The following is a 15,972-nucleotide window of genomic DNA, read 5'->3' on the forward strand; positions in this document are numbered from 1 at the left end:
AGAGAGCACTTCTCTGCAATCACAGCAGGACTGCATTTAGCATTCTTTTCCACGTTTTCTCTGAGTGGTTTGAATTATAGCAGGTATCATTGTTCTAGCTGAATCCTGGGTGCTGTATTAATGATATTTTTTTCCTATTTTCATTACATCTCCTGTATTTTTCCCCTCATTTAAAGCAGAGTGACAACACTTTTGGAAAGGAAGTTTGCTAAGCCTTGTGTTTTCCACATCAAAGAGAATGGAAAAGTAACCTCCTCCACCAAGTTCTTCAAAATGATTGCATCAGCTAGGACTACTAGATTATTTGCCTGAAGACTAGACTAGTGCAGCATACTACAAAACAAACAACCAGTACTCAATACAAGCCCAAAGGGGTGCCAAACATGATCTTAATTGTTCAGTCCATGTACAATTACTATCACTTGTTAAATGGCAGCGATGTGCTTTGTTGGTACAGAAGAAGACACAAATAAAAACAGTCTCTGTCCAGTGGAGCTTAGAGAGTCTAGAAGACAGATACACAGATAAGACAAAAAGGTCCTGGGAAAGCCCGTGGAAGGGTTAATGGAGCCCAATCATGCAAACGATTAGAGCCTGATTCTACCACTGATACTTGTGTTGGGCAGTGCTCCTGCCCCCACAAAGAATCCCACTGATTTCAGTGGGACTACTTGTGGTGTATGGTACTGCTGAGTGTGAGTAAAGGTATTGCAATTGTCATAAGTAGATAGGTAAGGTAAGGGTTAATTTTCTTTTGCCTGTAAAGGGTGAACAAAGGGAACCAAACACCTGACCAGAGGACCAATCAGAGAACTGGATTTTTTAAAAGTCAGGGGCGGGAATTGTGTACTCTAGGTCTTTTGTTTTTCCCAGCTATGGAGGAAACATCTTTTCTGCTAACTCCTATTTCTTTCTAATATTTTCCTACAAAGTGTGAGTACAAAGGCCACAAGGCAAATAGGCTGTTATATGCTTTGTGTTGTATTTACAGGTGTGTTGATTTGCTGGACTGGTTTAAAGGGGGCTATCTTTTAAATCAGACTGTTTATTCATATTTTCTTATAAGCAAGAGCCTGTATTGATCTCTTAATGCAGTATTATTGTTTTGTATTTTCTTTCTTTTTATATAAAGTTCTTTTTTAAAACCTGGCTGAGGTTTTTGGGGTTTCTCCGGTAAGGCTACAGGAAGGGGGGGTGGAAAATCTCTTTATATTAGCTTTACTAGATTTGAATGCATCGCCTCAGGGGGAGGGTGATTTCCCTCTTTGTTTTGCCTTCAAGGAGTTAAGTACTGCATCGCCCAGGCTCACCCAGGGAAAAGGGAGGGGGAAGCGGGGGAGCAGATAACGAGGAGACAAGGGGGAAGAGCTTGTTTTCCCGTTGAGATAGGGAGACCCAGGGGTTCTGGGTCTTGGGGGTCCCCCAGGGAAAGGTTGGGGTGACTCGGGGTAACTAGGAACCCTAAATAGTCCTAGTTGGTGGCAGCGAGATAAAATCCAAGCTGGGTATAAGCTTGGGGGGAGGTTCAGATAAACACTCAGATGTTGAACTCTAAGTCCAGATTTGAGACAGACGTTACAGCAATATGGCCCTGAAGTGCTACACCCAGTGATAAGTGATTAAGGTTCAAGCCCTTGTGTCTTCTTTCCCTCTCGTCCCCATTTACAAAATGTTAGGCTGGAGAGGATACGAGATTGACATGGGTAGGCGTTTGAAGGACTCCCGAAAGAAGCGAGACTTTTTAGGAGGGATTTCAATGAGGAAAGGGTGAGGGAGTGGCCCACTGGGAGTGAAGATCATTCCAGGAACAGGGATCAACATGGAAGAAGACATGAACGTGAGAGTGGGACTGAGAAATGAAGGAGATAGTGAGACTGGTAGGACAAAGGCAACAATGGGGCAATATTAGCAGAAATAAGATGAGAGATACAGGTGGAGCTAGTCACAACTTAAATTAAATGAGTCCTGAGCTGACAGGGACAAGAGACTGAGAAGCAAACACTTTCATATACTAACACTTGTAACAGTTGACAAGTAAGGTAGCTTCTCTATGCAAGGAATGAGATTTGATTACCATGAGCGTAGCCTTAGCTTGTACAGCTGCCACATAAAATACTTTGACTTAATAACTTGGATAAATATGGACACAACGCCGGTTATTCAAATGCGGGAGACAGGAAATCTCAGGAGTAGAGACAGCTTGTTTGAGCGTTCCATCAGAGTGGTGCTTAATCTAAAAACCTGCAGATCTCAGCAGATCTGTCCAGAGGCCCAGGTTATCCACCTGGATGCCTCACACCTCCATCACCACAGAGATGCTACAGTGGAATCCTTCTCCCTACACCTCCCCCAATTCCAGTGCTTTTTTTTTTTGCTACCCTCCCTTCTTGGAAGCAGAGGGGAACATTTGGGGTTTTATCAACAATGGGCCAAATCCTGACCTTTTTACTCAGTCAAAACTCTCATTAAAACCAATGTGAATATTTCTCAAGTAAGGACTCCAGGAACAGCCCAACTAAATGTGCACAAATCTCCTAATCCTTTTTAAAAGTATTTTCAAAATGATCTCTGGAGACAGTGAAGATCACACATGGACTTTACAATGTATATAAATTACGGTAGCATTCTCCTTCATTTATTTTAAATCTACTTCCCTTAAACTTCCATCAAGTGTCCCCTTATTCTCATATTAAAGGGAAGGATAAGATAGGAGCTCCTGATCAGTTCTCACTATATCCATGGTAATTTTGATAACTCAAGGATTGTAAGTCTCCTCTCACTCTTCTTTCTCAGCCCACAGGCATGTTCACTTAAATGAAATTTTAACATAACAGAAACATTCCAAGTTATATTGGACTTAAATCCACCTGTATGAAAATGTGCAGACTTTTCTTTTGCAAGACAAGATTCTTACTGAAACTAGCAAACGGGGATTTAGTTGCATGAGAAACAAAAGCCCTATCCTTTTCTACAATCCAGTGGCATAAAGCAGTTGGTAAACTGGTTTAATCAACCTCCTCAGGATTCCCCTTACTAATAGGAACACCTAGGTGGCACAAGGCTGGTGTAGTGGCCCCTGGAGTGGAGGCATGGACAGAAAACAGGGAATAGATAGGTCACTGTGCTCTGGTGATACCTGGCTATCAAAATAGCCCCTTGGAGCTCTGGGCAGCTGGGTGTAGTTTAGAGGAGCCATGAGGTTACTCTAAATTACAGTAGAAGGACCTGGATGGGCTGGGATCAGGTAAAGGAAGAGATAAAAATTGTTTAAAATTGTCTTTGGTCCCCATTTTCTGAGGCTGTGTGGCTGCATTGCCCAAAATTGTACTTCAAGGGCTAAAGCTTTTCCCTACTGAAGTCAACTGGTGTTTTGCTACTGACTTCAGTGAGAAATGAGCAGGCTCCAAATATATGGTTTCCTTTGCTGCAGAAGTACAGATTCCAAATAGAGCAATACAACAAATAAAATCTTCAAGCCTTCCATTTGCAGAGCACATTTCAAATGCTGAAGGAAGAGGCAAGTACAGAACAAGCTGCATGAAGATTAGCTGACTTCAGCTCTCTGTAAGGGATAAACAATAGGTGTGTTTAATAGCTGGAAGAGGAGCCCTAGTAACTGGTTTATAGTTCACCAGTTCTGCATTTGTAATGATGTAACCCCCTTAAAACATTTCTCTTCAGAACTGTTGAACAGTTAATTTCTGAGGGGGAGAGGACAAAAACGAGCATAGGTCTGATGCTGTTTGACTAAAACCATACTTTAAAAAGTCAAGACCTGAACAACTGAATGTGGTGCCTGAATTCCATTAGTGTCATAACAGGTTGATACTATGCGATGCTGCTAGTGAAAAGCAGAGTGATATGAATCAACTGACACTCTAAAACCTTCTCAGAAAAAAAAAGGTCAGATAGCAGGCAGAAGAAAGGGGGATGCAGGGCTAAATCCTCAGCTGCAACCAAGGAGCACACAGCCCATCTCAAAAGGGACTGGGGTTGCAAAGATGGTATAAAGCTCACTTCTGTGATACCTTTGTCCTAGGCCGACTTTGTGATTATGTAATTGCTCAGGTCAAGAGGAGCAACCTGAAGGCTACTCTAAGTTATTCTGGCTGCCAACAGGCCAAAATAGTAACTGGAGATCAGCAAACATTAAGTTAGCCCCGGCCACATCCCCCATGTCATCTCCAGAATGTGAACGTGAGGAAGCTGCTATGTCAACTCTATGCCACTGGCAGATTCCCCCCATCCCCACCCAATGGCTAATTCTCCTTCTGCTACTTGTGCCAGCTTTAAAGCTGTCTCATGTGGGCAGTGAGGTGCAAAAGGATCTTCACGCTGCAACACAGTATTTGGGTCCTTATGTGAAAGACTTGTGGCCAGGAGACAAGAGCTGTGCTCATTTTTCCAGATTTGCCACTTTTTTCCAGACCTACCTCAAGCTTCTGGAATGACCTGGGCAGGTCTGTACATCTCTTCATGCCTCCATAGCCACCACTTGCAAAAAAAAGGTAAAATATCCTCCTGAAAGGCATGTTGTGAGGCTTAATTCACTGAAGTTTGTAAAGCACTTTAAGACTCTCCAGTAGAAAATGCTACATAACTGCACACAGTGGACAACCCTCGGAAATTAAATGGGCCACAAAGTTGTATCTGAACACAGAATATAGCCTATTAAACACAAAGTGTTAATTACAAAACAATTTCTATGGTTACTCAATCCATTATACTGAAAAAAAACTTATCCAAAACCTTTTATTTGCTATTTTAAACTTACATAACAGACTAACATTATCGTAATTCATATATCTCATGCAATGTACTGTATTTTCCTAATAAAATAAGTTTTTTTTATATATTTTAATTATACAAAAGTAGGGCAAAAATCAGGGGGAAAAAGATGAAATTCAATGCAATAAGCGCAGTGCAATGTACACCGGAAAGCATAATCCTACTTCTAAATACAAAATTAGCTGTTACCACTCAAGAAAGACTTTGGAGTCATTTCTGATAGTTTTCTGAAAACATCCACTCGGTGTCCAACAGCAGTCAAAAAGTGAACAGAATGTGAGGAACCATTAGGAAAGGGATAGATAAGAAGACAGTACAGTGCAGACCCGTTTACGCACGGATGTCGGGAGTCAGGTCATCACGACTCCATGTTAACGGACCGCAGGTTAAGAGGGCCATGCTGAAAAAAGTGTCTATGATTCACTTAGAAAAAAACGTTGTTATTTTCTACTCTTTCATGCTCACATTTTTTTTCTTTCCTTGTCATCATTTAGGCCTGCGTTATTAGAATTCTCACTATCACTTTCACAGTTTGACATAGCCTTGCAGCTCATTAATATTTCTTCCTCGGACAGAAATTCTGAAGTCGGGAAATCTTTATCCATCTTCAGCCACTTGGTAATGATTTCCAGCAACTTATCCAAACTAAAATCTTTTATCATCTGGAAGAGAAGTTTACCTTTATCCTCTTTTGTCTGTGTGCATGTTTGTAGGACGTCTTCTTCCAAAAATCCTTCAAAGTCTGGCTCTGAATCAGTGCCACTGCTGGAGTTTTCCGAGTCTGAGTCGTCTTTGACAGAAAAGGCATCACCGAGAGCCTTCATCCAGCGTTCTCAGTGAACTTTTGTTTTATTCCAAACAAGCTTTTTTAACTAAATAAGTAATTTCCTTCATGTTTAACTGTTTCAGGAATTCGGAAATGCCTGAAGACATGCATGACACAATCGCTGAAATCAGCTCCCGTTGATAATTGTTTTAAAATTCTGAATAATGCCCTGGTCTAAAAGTTGAATTTTTGATGTTGTGTTGAATGGTAGGTATAGCACTCGAATTTTTCCATCACTCGATACCAGTGATTCAGCTGGAGGATGGGCTGGACAATTGTCAAATAGCAAAAGTGCTTTGGCTTTGAGTTCCTTCGACTGCAGATGCTTATAAATAGCTGGAACAAAGCTGTTGTGGAACCAGTCGTCAAAAATGTGTCTCAACATCCAAGCATTTTTGCTGTTAGCGTATATTACTGGCAGTTTGGCTCTACTGAGGTGATTAAAGCAGCAAGGGTTATGAAAGCAGCCAATGAGAAGAGGGGTAAGCTTATGGCTGCCCGTCTTATTACTACAAAAAAGAAGAGTCACACGATCTTTTATCTTTTAAAATCCAGCTGTGTTCTGTGTCTCGTAATTAAAGGCTAAAGTCTTATCAGGTAGCAGTTTTGCAAATAAAGCAGTTTCATCACAATTATAAAGCTGTTCTTCATCGTAGTCTTCATTTTGTAAAATACATTTTAACTCGGTGGGAAATGCATTCACGGCGGATTCATCAGCTTTCTCCAGAAATCGATACCTGTGCTATGCTATGATGCTTTTTAAAATGACTTATAAACCCCTTGCTGGCTTGGAATGATTCATCCCCCATTAAATTTTCAAATTTTGTTGCTTGGGCTTAAAGAATTGGCCCACTTAGCGGTATTCCTTTCAGCCTTTCCTGAGCAAACCACGTGCGCATGGCTTTGTCTGTTATGGGTTTTGCTGAACAGCGCACATGTTTTCACTTAAGCCCCGCAGCAGAATCGATATTTTGTACAAAGCCATTCAGTTTAGATTAGTTTTTTAGCCATCCTCAGCGAGCAGATTCGGCAATTCCAATATCTTTTGAAACTTTTGGCCTGGGTTTCTCCGCTGTTTACTTGATCTATTGCAGCTAGCTTTTCTTCTACAGGGTAGGAAAGCTGATGCTTGCCCTCTGCCATTATATTAGGCATACTGTTAAAATTTTCTAATGTAGTATATATACTGTATTACTATATAACTACAGTACTACTGTATATATTATATATCCCTCTAGTGTGACAATGACTACGCGTGCGTGATACGTCTTTACCAATATTGGTAGAGACGTACAACACACCTGCACTCCACACTTCCTGTCAATGTTAGTGAGCAAATCCGTAGCGCTACATAGCAAGTCCCTGTACTGTGTGTTAATGAGTCTTGTGTGTTAAATAGGTAGCACTGGGAGGGATGGCGCTACCACGCTTTAAGGAGATTCGTGTGTAAACAGGTCTGTACTGTAAATATCAAAATGCCTTTATATAAATCCATGGTACACCCACACCTTGAACACTGCATGCAGTTCTGGTCATCCCATCTCAAAAAAAAAAAAATAAAAAAAAAAAGATATATTAGAACAGGACAAAGTCCAAAGAAGGATAACAGAACAATTGTGAGTTATGGAACAGCTTCCATATGAGGAGAGATTTAAAGACTGGGACTGTCCATCTTGGAAAAAGAGATGCTTGGTCTAGAGGGGAGGTATGGTAGAGGTTTATAAAATTATGAATGGCATTGAGAAAAAGTGTTATTTACCCCTTCACATACAGGAGGAAACAGAAGTCACTCAATAAAATTCATAAGCAGGTTTAAAGCAAACATAAGGAAGTACTTTACTTCCTCATACAACACACAGTCAGCCTGGGGAACTTGTCACCAGGAGATGTTATGAGGGCCAAAAGTATAACTGCATTCAAAAAAGAACTAGATAACTTCATGGAGGATAGGTCCACTAGCTAAGTTAGTCAGGGGTGCAACCCCACACTCTGGGTGTCCTTAGGCCTCTGTCAGATGCTGGGACTGGACAACAGAGGATGGATTACTGCCTGAGATTTGCCCTGTTCTGTTCATTCCCTCTGAAGCAGCTGGCACTGGCCACTGTCAGAAGACAGGAATTGGGCTAGATGGACCATTGGTCTGACCCAGTATGGGCGTTCTTATGTTTTAAAAAAGAGGAGTGTGAATTGAAGTGAAATTGATTTCATGTACCATATAGTACACCGAATGTGACAAACAGCTGTCAGACTGAGTGATTTTCAGATTATGAATCCACACCCATTTGCCCAACTGAACTAAAAATTGCCTTTGCCAACAAGAACCTGGTATAGATACAATGCTATAAAAATAGAGTACTATATCAAATGAACAATGCTATAAGAAAGCTCTTAAGTGCAGCTCCAGACTTTCATCAGTTTGGTATGAAGAAAACCAAAGAATGAAGTCCCTCATCCATGGAAGCTGAAAGAGAAACATTTACTGTACATCACACTGTTACAAGTTCAATATCAAGGCACAGATGTCCTTCTTAGCTTTGACAGAGAATTGCTGAATTGGTGAAAAGTGCCTTTGAACAAGACAAGGAGGAAGATGTGATGCAGATTGTCTGCGCACCATATACAGTCAGTGGGGACCAGTTTCTAAAGAATGTTGTGCTTGAAGATAACATGGAAAGAATGTCAGAAGAACTGAATCCCAGCAACCTTCCTAAATTTCATCTGAGTGATTCAGAAGGATCCAAAACACTGAAGATAGATTTATGCCAACAAGAGAGCAAGAAGCCCTAAGCATTTCACATGTAGTGATGAAGAAAGAGCCAATGCTGGGGCACATCACACTACACTCAAGACATTGAAACACTACTGAATGATTTTATACACATAGCATTATGTATACATATGTAGGAAGGGTTTTAATTATCATTAGCTTAGCACACAATCAGCTCTTCTGCTAAATGTAGTCTCCTGAAGCTTTCAGGATGTTCTGACTTCCTGAGTGGATGGTGAGAAGACTTTTCCTCTTGGAAGGACATTTTATCATAACAAAGGGTGTTCTGGTCCTTTAAAAACATTAGAAATAGCAAAATACAAGCACTACCTCACACTGTAAAAAACGATGAGTGATCTACAATACATTAATAGCTGTTTTTGGGGGGCCAACACATAAGGGAGAAAAGGAACCAGCTCCTGTTCTATAAGGCTCCTCAAGTCTGGAGTGTAGATTCCAGAATACTGGAAGGCAGAGGATGGACTTGTGAATAATGCAAATGACTCCACATCAGGAGATCTGGGTCCTACTACTGCCCCCGACGTGCACTTGCTGTTTGATCTGGGCCAAGTTGTTTAACTTCTCTCTACCTTAATCCATCTGTAAAATGGCAACAAGAGTCATTACCTACTTCACAGGAGCTTATTTCCTGGTTTGTGAAGAAACAGATTCTCAGATGGAAGATGTTATAGAGCACAAAGCAATTTTATTGCAAATATTATCGGATTCTCTCACATGAATTGTACAGGGCTGGTTTGAAACAATGTCTTCCAGCATGCACTTCTTACAACTAAGTGCAAGTGCTTCTCATGATAAGATTATGGGTTGTCAAAGGATTTAGCTAGGCTTCCTGTGAAGCTTTTGCAGGACTTTCACCTGAGTCCTTAAAGATGCTTGTTTCACAAAGCTTTCACTTTCTGCTCTATGCAACTACTGTCCTGACAATCTCCTCCAACCTCTTATGTAAGCTAGTATCAATATTTACATTTTTAAGCTGCCTTTGCTAAAAGCTTTCCAAACCAGCTTATGACTCAAAATTAGGAGACCATTTGAAGATTTTTACTCCCGCACACTAAAATTGGGGGGGGGGGGGGGGGGTGCTGATCTGAAGAGGGATAGTTCATTTACCTAAACTAAAAGTTTATCTCCCCCAGATGTCCTCATGAACAAGTTTGGCCATATTACCACCTCTCAGAGATCTTTCCATTCTATATAAATAATGGAAATGAAGAAAGTGAAAGGAGAAAAAAAATACAAAACTAATAGGCAAATATACCCTTATCCACTGTCCTTTGCAGATCAAAGAAAATCAAAGGAGACCAGATCCTGCTGCCCATTACTCATATTGACTAGTACCTAACTCTGGACCAGATTCTGATATCCTTACTCATACTGGGTAGTGCCTTATTCCACAAACAGTCCTACTGATGTAAAGTATCAGAAACTGGCCCTCTGGGGGTGGGGGGACGATGACTACTAAGGGAAAGGATAAGGAGCATGGTTACTTTAGGTCAAGCTGACAGCATGCAAAGGCAGGATACTGGGATTGGCTAGATTCAGTGAATTAGATAAGAACAAGCTCTCCCTCCAAAACAAAGAAAAAAATAGAATTATAATTGAACTGGGGTATTTTTTCAATGAACCAATCCTTCATTCTATTCTACTTTAAAGCATATTAAAAGCTCCATAACATGAATATCAGAGAATGGCCACTCTGGCTATCTCTGTCCCTTATTGGAAGTGTGAGAATATAAAACATAAGAGTGGCCATACTGGGTCAGACCAAAGGTCCATCTAGCCCAGTATCCTGTCTTCTGACAGTGGCGAAAACCAGCTGCCCCAGAGGGAATTAACAGAACACGTAATCATCAAGTGATCCATCCTGTTGCCCGTTCTCAGCCTTTTACAAAAAGAGGCTAACGACACCATCCCTGCCCATCCTGGCTAGTAACGATTGATGGACCTATCCTCCAGGAACCTGTCTCGTTCTTTTTTGAAGACTAAGAGAAGAAGCACAGTAGGTTTCTAAACTAATATGCACTGTTATCAACAACAGCAACACTTGCAACACATTTTGAAAAAGCTAACTCAGAGATATTTATTTTTGATATTTCACCTACACAGGGACTTCTTCACCAGCTATGGGGCCTAATGTTAAATCTGAGTATATTTAAAGTATGCTGAAGTTACCGACATAATTAGTCGACTGGTAGGCTGTTCTAATCAAATGTCTCAGTAACACCATGTCCCAGCATAGCTGATCTTGAATGACTTAATATGAACATGTCTAAATCCTGTAATTGTCCAAGGCACAACTCCACTCTCAGCATCTGTGGGATTCTGAAACTGACCAGCTTGCTGTTCTTAGCAGTAGATGTGATTACAGCCTGTCAGTGCTGTACAAAACTAATGATAAGTGCAGCTTACTGCTTTAGTGAACCCCTTGCCCTCCTCACAAGTTGTTGTGACACATACCTGACATTCCACATTGCAGTAAAATGCCTGTTTACATCTTCCACACTTGGACAATCCTTCTTTCCTTAAAAAACATAAAACAGAAGTTATATTTATCTTCTAACACTGAATTTAATAGGGAGGATATACCCCATAGCTTTGACATACAATCACGACTTAGTGAATATGCCCTGGGTGACAGGAATGCTCTTAGTTTTAAATAGTTTTGCACAATACACTGTATTTTCCTAATCAAATGACCTTCTGTCAAGAAAATTCTGGTTACAGCTTGAACCTAGTCTATTTATTTTTATTTATTTAGTGTTTCAAATACAAGTCTCCCTAATAGCTGTTATTATGTAAAAGACTTTACTATCCTAATCAAGCCATGGTTTCAGCAACATGTTTTTCTATGCTGCTAGACTTTACATTAGCCTTTGTAATTACATTCCACACAGTGATATATTGCTTTTCCTCCTTCTCTAAGTATTGGTTGCTTGATTGATTTAATCATGGATACGTATCTTTTGAGTCCTAATGTTTTAGTTCTATTGCTTGTCTGTTTTTGTGTCATTGAAAATGTTCTTATTAATCAACAAGCTCTCTGAAATCTAAACACACAACATTTTAAACATTTTGTTCAGTATCTTGTTATCAAATGACTTAATTCTGGGTATTGCTCTGTGATCGACGTGTTATGAAAGTTTCCCTCAACCCCCCGCAGTCCCTTTTCATTTGCATACAGCCATAACACAGCAAATACCATAGGGAAGTCCTCATTCTGCTCCAAAGTGCACTGTATTCCCTCCACGCTCCCCCCCTCTTAAAAAGTTGTTGAGGTTTAAAGGTCACCACCATCAATAAAAAAAATTCCATTTGAAAACTGTATGCCTACTATTGAGTAGCCCTAACGAGTACTATATCTAAAAGTAATTAGAATTTCCTCTATAGATTTCAGTGCATTAGCTTTGCGTATCTGACAGCACTCTGCATATCAGTTTTTCTGTTTCCCCCACATATACTCAGTTTCCACCTATTTGAGTGTTCGGCTTCTGGGGCATCAGCCTTTCCCACAGCAATAGAGGAGAGAAACATTTAAAAACATACAGGAATTCCTGCCTATATTTTTAAAAAAATGTGCTAGGGACTTAGGTCTGGGTCAACTTCACCAAAAGTATTGTAGTTAATTTTTGCTGAAACTGACAGTTTCAACTTAACAGTGTCCTTTCAAATACGGCTTAGGAAGCATGGAGATTGAAAGGCACCGGCCAGAGAACAGAGAAGACCCGTGAAAGGAACACGTTTAACTACATCTTGCAGAATGGGTGAAGTTTGGTGAACGTTTGTTTGAGCAACATTTGGTTGGATATATTCTCGAGTAACTCCTCACTTAACGTTGTAGTTATGTTCCTGAAAAATGCAACTTTAAGTGAACCAATGTTAAGCGAATCCAATTTCCCCATAAGAATGAATGTAAATGGGGGGGGTTAGGTTTCAGAGAAATTTTTTTTTTCCATACAGTACAGTACTATAGTTGGGAGGTGTCCCCACCTTACCCCACACTGGCACAGCCCACTGGCACTGGAGACAATGAGGCAGCCAAGGAGGATGAAGGTGCTGTAGGCTAGGAGAAGCACATTGCGCAGCATCAGCGGCAGCTTCCTTTACTCTGCAAGCACCAGGGGCAGGGGGCTCAACCCTTGGCCCGCCCACGCCACCCCTTCCCCCAAACCCCCATCCTTAACCTGCCTCTTCTTCCCCCACCCTTTACTCTGCATGCTGCATACTCACTCCTCTCCCCTCCCTCCCGTCCCTGACTCCTACCCGCAGCAATCAGCGGGTTTGCAGTGGTCAGGAGGCGGGGGAAGGAGTGAGGACACGCCGCCGCACAGGTTCCCCCTCCTTCCCCTGTCTCCTGAACACCGCAAGCCAGCTGATTGCCACGGGCAGAAGGCAGGGGAGGGAAAGGGGAGGTGTACAGCGTCCTCACTCATCCCCCCTCATCTTCTGCCAGCAGCAATCAGCTGGCTTGTGACATTCAGGAGGCAGGAGGAAGAGGGGAGGAGCGAGGACTCGGCACACAGGCTCCCCTCTTCCTCCTGTCCACAGCAGCTGGTTTGCAGCATTCAGAAGGCAGGGGAGGGAGGAGGAGCCTTTGTGCCAAGTCCTCACTCCTCCCCTCCCCCTGAATGCCACAAGCCAGCTGATTGCCATGGGCAGGAGGCGTAGGGGGAACGCACTGATCTGCGGAGCCCGCTGGCGGATGCAGGCACTGTGGTGGGGGCGTAGGGGAGCTGATGGAGGGCTGACCGTTGTGGACAAAGCAGGCAGACAAACGACACTCAGGGCCGGTGCAACCATTTAGGCAACCTAGGCAGTCACCTAGGGCACTGGCATTTAGGGGGCGCCATTTTCTTCGGCAGGGACCGCGGCAGCCAGATCTTCGGCCGCCCCATCGCTGCCGGCATTTAGGCGGAGGGAGCTGGGACAAGGGAGCACAGGGAGGGCCGCCTGCAGCAAGTAAGGGGGGGGGGAGTGGCAGGCAGGGGAATTCCCCACCCAGCTCACCCCTTCCCCGCCTTCTCCCCAAGCACACCATGGCTGCTTCACTTCTCCCGCCTCCCAGGCTTGTGGTGCCTAAGCTGATTGGCGCCACAAGCCTGGGAGGCAGGAGAAGAGAAGCAGCCACAGCGTGCTCGGGTGCTCATGCACGGAGCAGGGGTGAGCTGGGGCAGGTGGGACACCTCAGAGTGAAGGGAGGGAGCTGCCGCGGGGGGGACCTCAGGGCGGGGTGCGTGGGAGGGGGAGGGCGCAAGGTGGAAGTTTCCCCTAGGGCACGAAACATCCTTGCACCGGCCCTGACGACACTATAGCGAAACACTGCACAACTTTAAATGGAGCATGTTCTGTAACTGAGCTGGGACATAAGATTGAAACAATGTTAAGTGAGAGGACCTTAAGTGGGGAGTTATTGTACAAGCTCTGATCTGTAAACACTTACACATGCATGTGACTTTAGTCACACTGAACGCAATGCAATTATTCACATGTGAAAAGTTATTCCTCGGCCTAAGAGTTTTCAGAATCATGCCACAGAGTCCGAGTATATTCTCAAGACGATATGGGACACTTTTTTGGGACACTTGAAAGAACAAACAATACAGGGCAGATGTTAGTTATTTAGTTCATGCATTTCTGGAAGGTGCTCAGATACCATGGTGATGAGCACGATATAACAACCTACACAGAACTGAACATGGAACTGAAAGAAAAACAGTTTTAAGGAAGAAGTTTAGTAACAGTGCTGTACCCAAAGACCCATATAAAGTTTATACAAAGAAAGAAACAATTCTGTAAAAATGAAAGCTTTTTAAAAGGAGGATCCTTGAGTCCACAGGAAGTTGTAGCCCATATTTAGGATTATTTTATGAACGTATTTATATGTCTGTGGTGCTCACCTCCACTATTAATTAATAAAAAGGAGAGAGTGTAAAATCAGGACATGAAGATCAAGGTACAGTGTAATAATGACAAACTTGGATGTCAATGGATCTTCAGAGGAGTATAGACTTGAGGGAGAGAACATCTGAGAGAATGCAAGGCTGGGGAAAGTGTCCCAGCAATGTAAAAGCCCTTGGCAGTGCCAATCATGAATGCAGCAGTATTCACCCATTCCCCTGCTATCTAAGATATAGAACACCCCCCCCTTACCCTAACATAGGAGTCTTTAACATATTTATGCCAAATATGGTTACCAAATTTGGTTGGATAAATTCTTGGAAGTTTCATCACATGACATTATCTTTAATTAAAGATTAATCTTTAATTCCTGGAGCCTCCAGGACAATGCTAATTCATCCGTGTGAAATAGGAAAATACTATTCCCATTTTACAGATGGGAAAGGGAAGCAACTAGAAAGAATAAGTGATTTGTTCACTGTAACACAGGAAGCCTACGGCAAAGCACAGGATTGAAGCCAAGTCACCCCTAGAGGCCTAATCTAAGGCAGTAGCTCTCAACCTGTGTCCACAGACACCTGTTCAAAGTCTACATCAAAGGAGTCTGTGAAAGACTGTCACTACCATAGAACAATGGTTTTCAACTTGGGGTCTGCTGACCCCTGGGGGCAGAGGTGTCCACAGACTAGGAGTCAGCACCTCCATTTGAAATTTTTAGGGAGCCACAAATGGAAAAAAAAAAAAAAAAAAGGCCGAAAACCACTAGTGTAGGCCAACACCCCCACAGCTGGACTCCACCCATCATCTCTTACCACCAGGAACCCACGTGTTCTGGAGAGCTTCACTTCTAACCTCCCTCCCCAACCCCAGCATATCCTGGGGCTAGCCCCGCTCCCCACCAACCCCTGTGCGCTAGGGACACGCCCGTCCCGGGCCCAGGCGTGCTGGGGCGCTGACCCACGTGCGCCGGCCGGGCGGTCCCGCGGCGCTAGGACCCGCGGGGAGCCGCTGGCCCGTCGGTACCTGGCGAAGCAGCACTCGCAGTGGTTGCCCCGCTCGCTGACGGTCAGCACGCAGGTGTAGGCCGGGCAGCTGAAGAGCAGCTCCCCCCGGGCGAAGCGCTGCCGGGCCCGCAGCCCCCGGCCCTTGCCCGGGCTGCTGAACCGCTCCAGGTCCTCCCCGCGCGGAGCCCCCTCCGCCCGCATCCTTCCCGCTGGGCGCGCGGCGCCCCTGCCCCGGCCGGGGGCTCCCCGCCAGGCTGCTACTAATGGAGCCGAGTCACCCGCGCGCCACCACGTACACCCGCAGCCGACTCCCCGGGAAACCGCCGCAGGAGCCCGCCGGGTCCTAACGCCCGCCCGGTCAGCGGCACCCCTCCCAGCCAGCCACCGGGTGCCCACAGCCCTGGAGGAGCCAAGCTGCTGGGCATGACAGGGCGCCGCCCCACCTCTGAGGCTGGAAACAGAGGCCGAGGGCATCATGAGTCACTCAGTGAATCCGGACAGCGCCATGGCTCAAAACTTGGGGCCTCCCTAGAGCGGACTTTTCTCTCTGATCCTGCCCTCTTCTAGTCAGCGCGCTGACAGCTGTGCTTATGGCATCAGCACTGGGGTGACCAGATAAAGAGTGGGAAAAATCAGGACGCTTTGGGGGCGGGGGGGAATAGTTGCCTGTATAA

At 43.9% G+C, this 15,972-nt stretch overlaps 1 protein-coding gene across 1 annotated transcript in view; it reads right to left on the reverse strand.

Annotated features, from left to right (window-relative positions):
- Nucleotides 1–15,499, reverse strand: part of SMYD2 (SET and MYND domain containing 2) — a 46,722-nt gene extending 31,223 nt beyond the window's left edge. Inside the window, exons 1-2 of the mRNA XM_032771252.2 lie at nucleotides 15,318–15,499; nucleotides 10,857–10,920 (exon numbers count right to left, since the gene is read on the reverse strand). Coding sequence (XP_032627143.1) covers nucleotides 10,857–10,920; nucleotides 15,318–15,499 — 246 coding nt within the window. The remainder of the gene's footprint in view (nucleotides 1–10,856; nucleotides 10,921–15,317) is intronic.
- Between the last annotated feature and the right edge of the window lie 473 nt (nucleotides 15,500–15,972).

Source organism: Chelonoidis abingdonii, chromosome 3, assembly GCF_003597395.2.
Source record: "Chelonoidis abingdonii isolate Lonesome George chromosome 3, CheloAbing_2.0, whole genome shotgun sequence".
NCBI classification, from domain to species: Eukaryota; Metazoa; Chordata; order Testudines; family Testudinidae; genus Chelonoidis; species Chelonoidis abingdonii.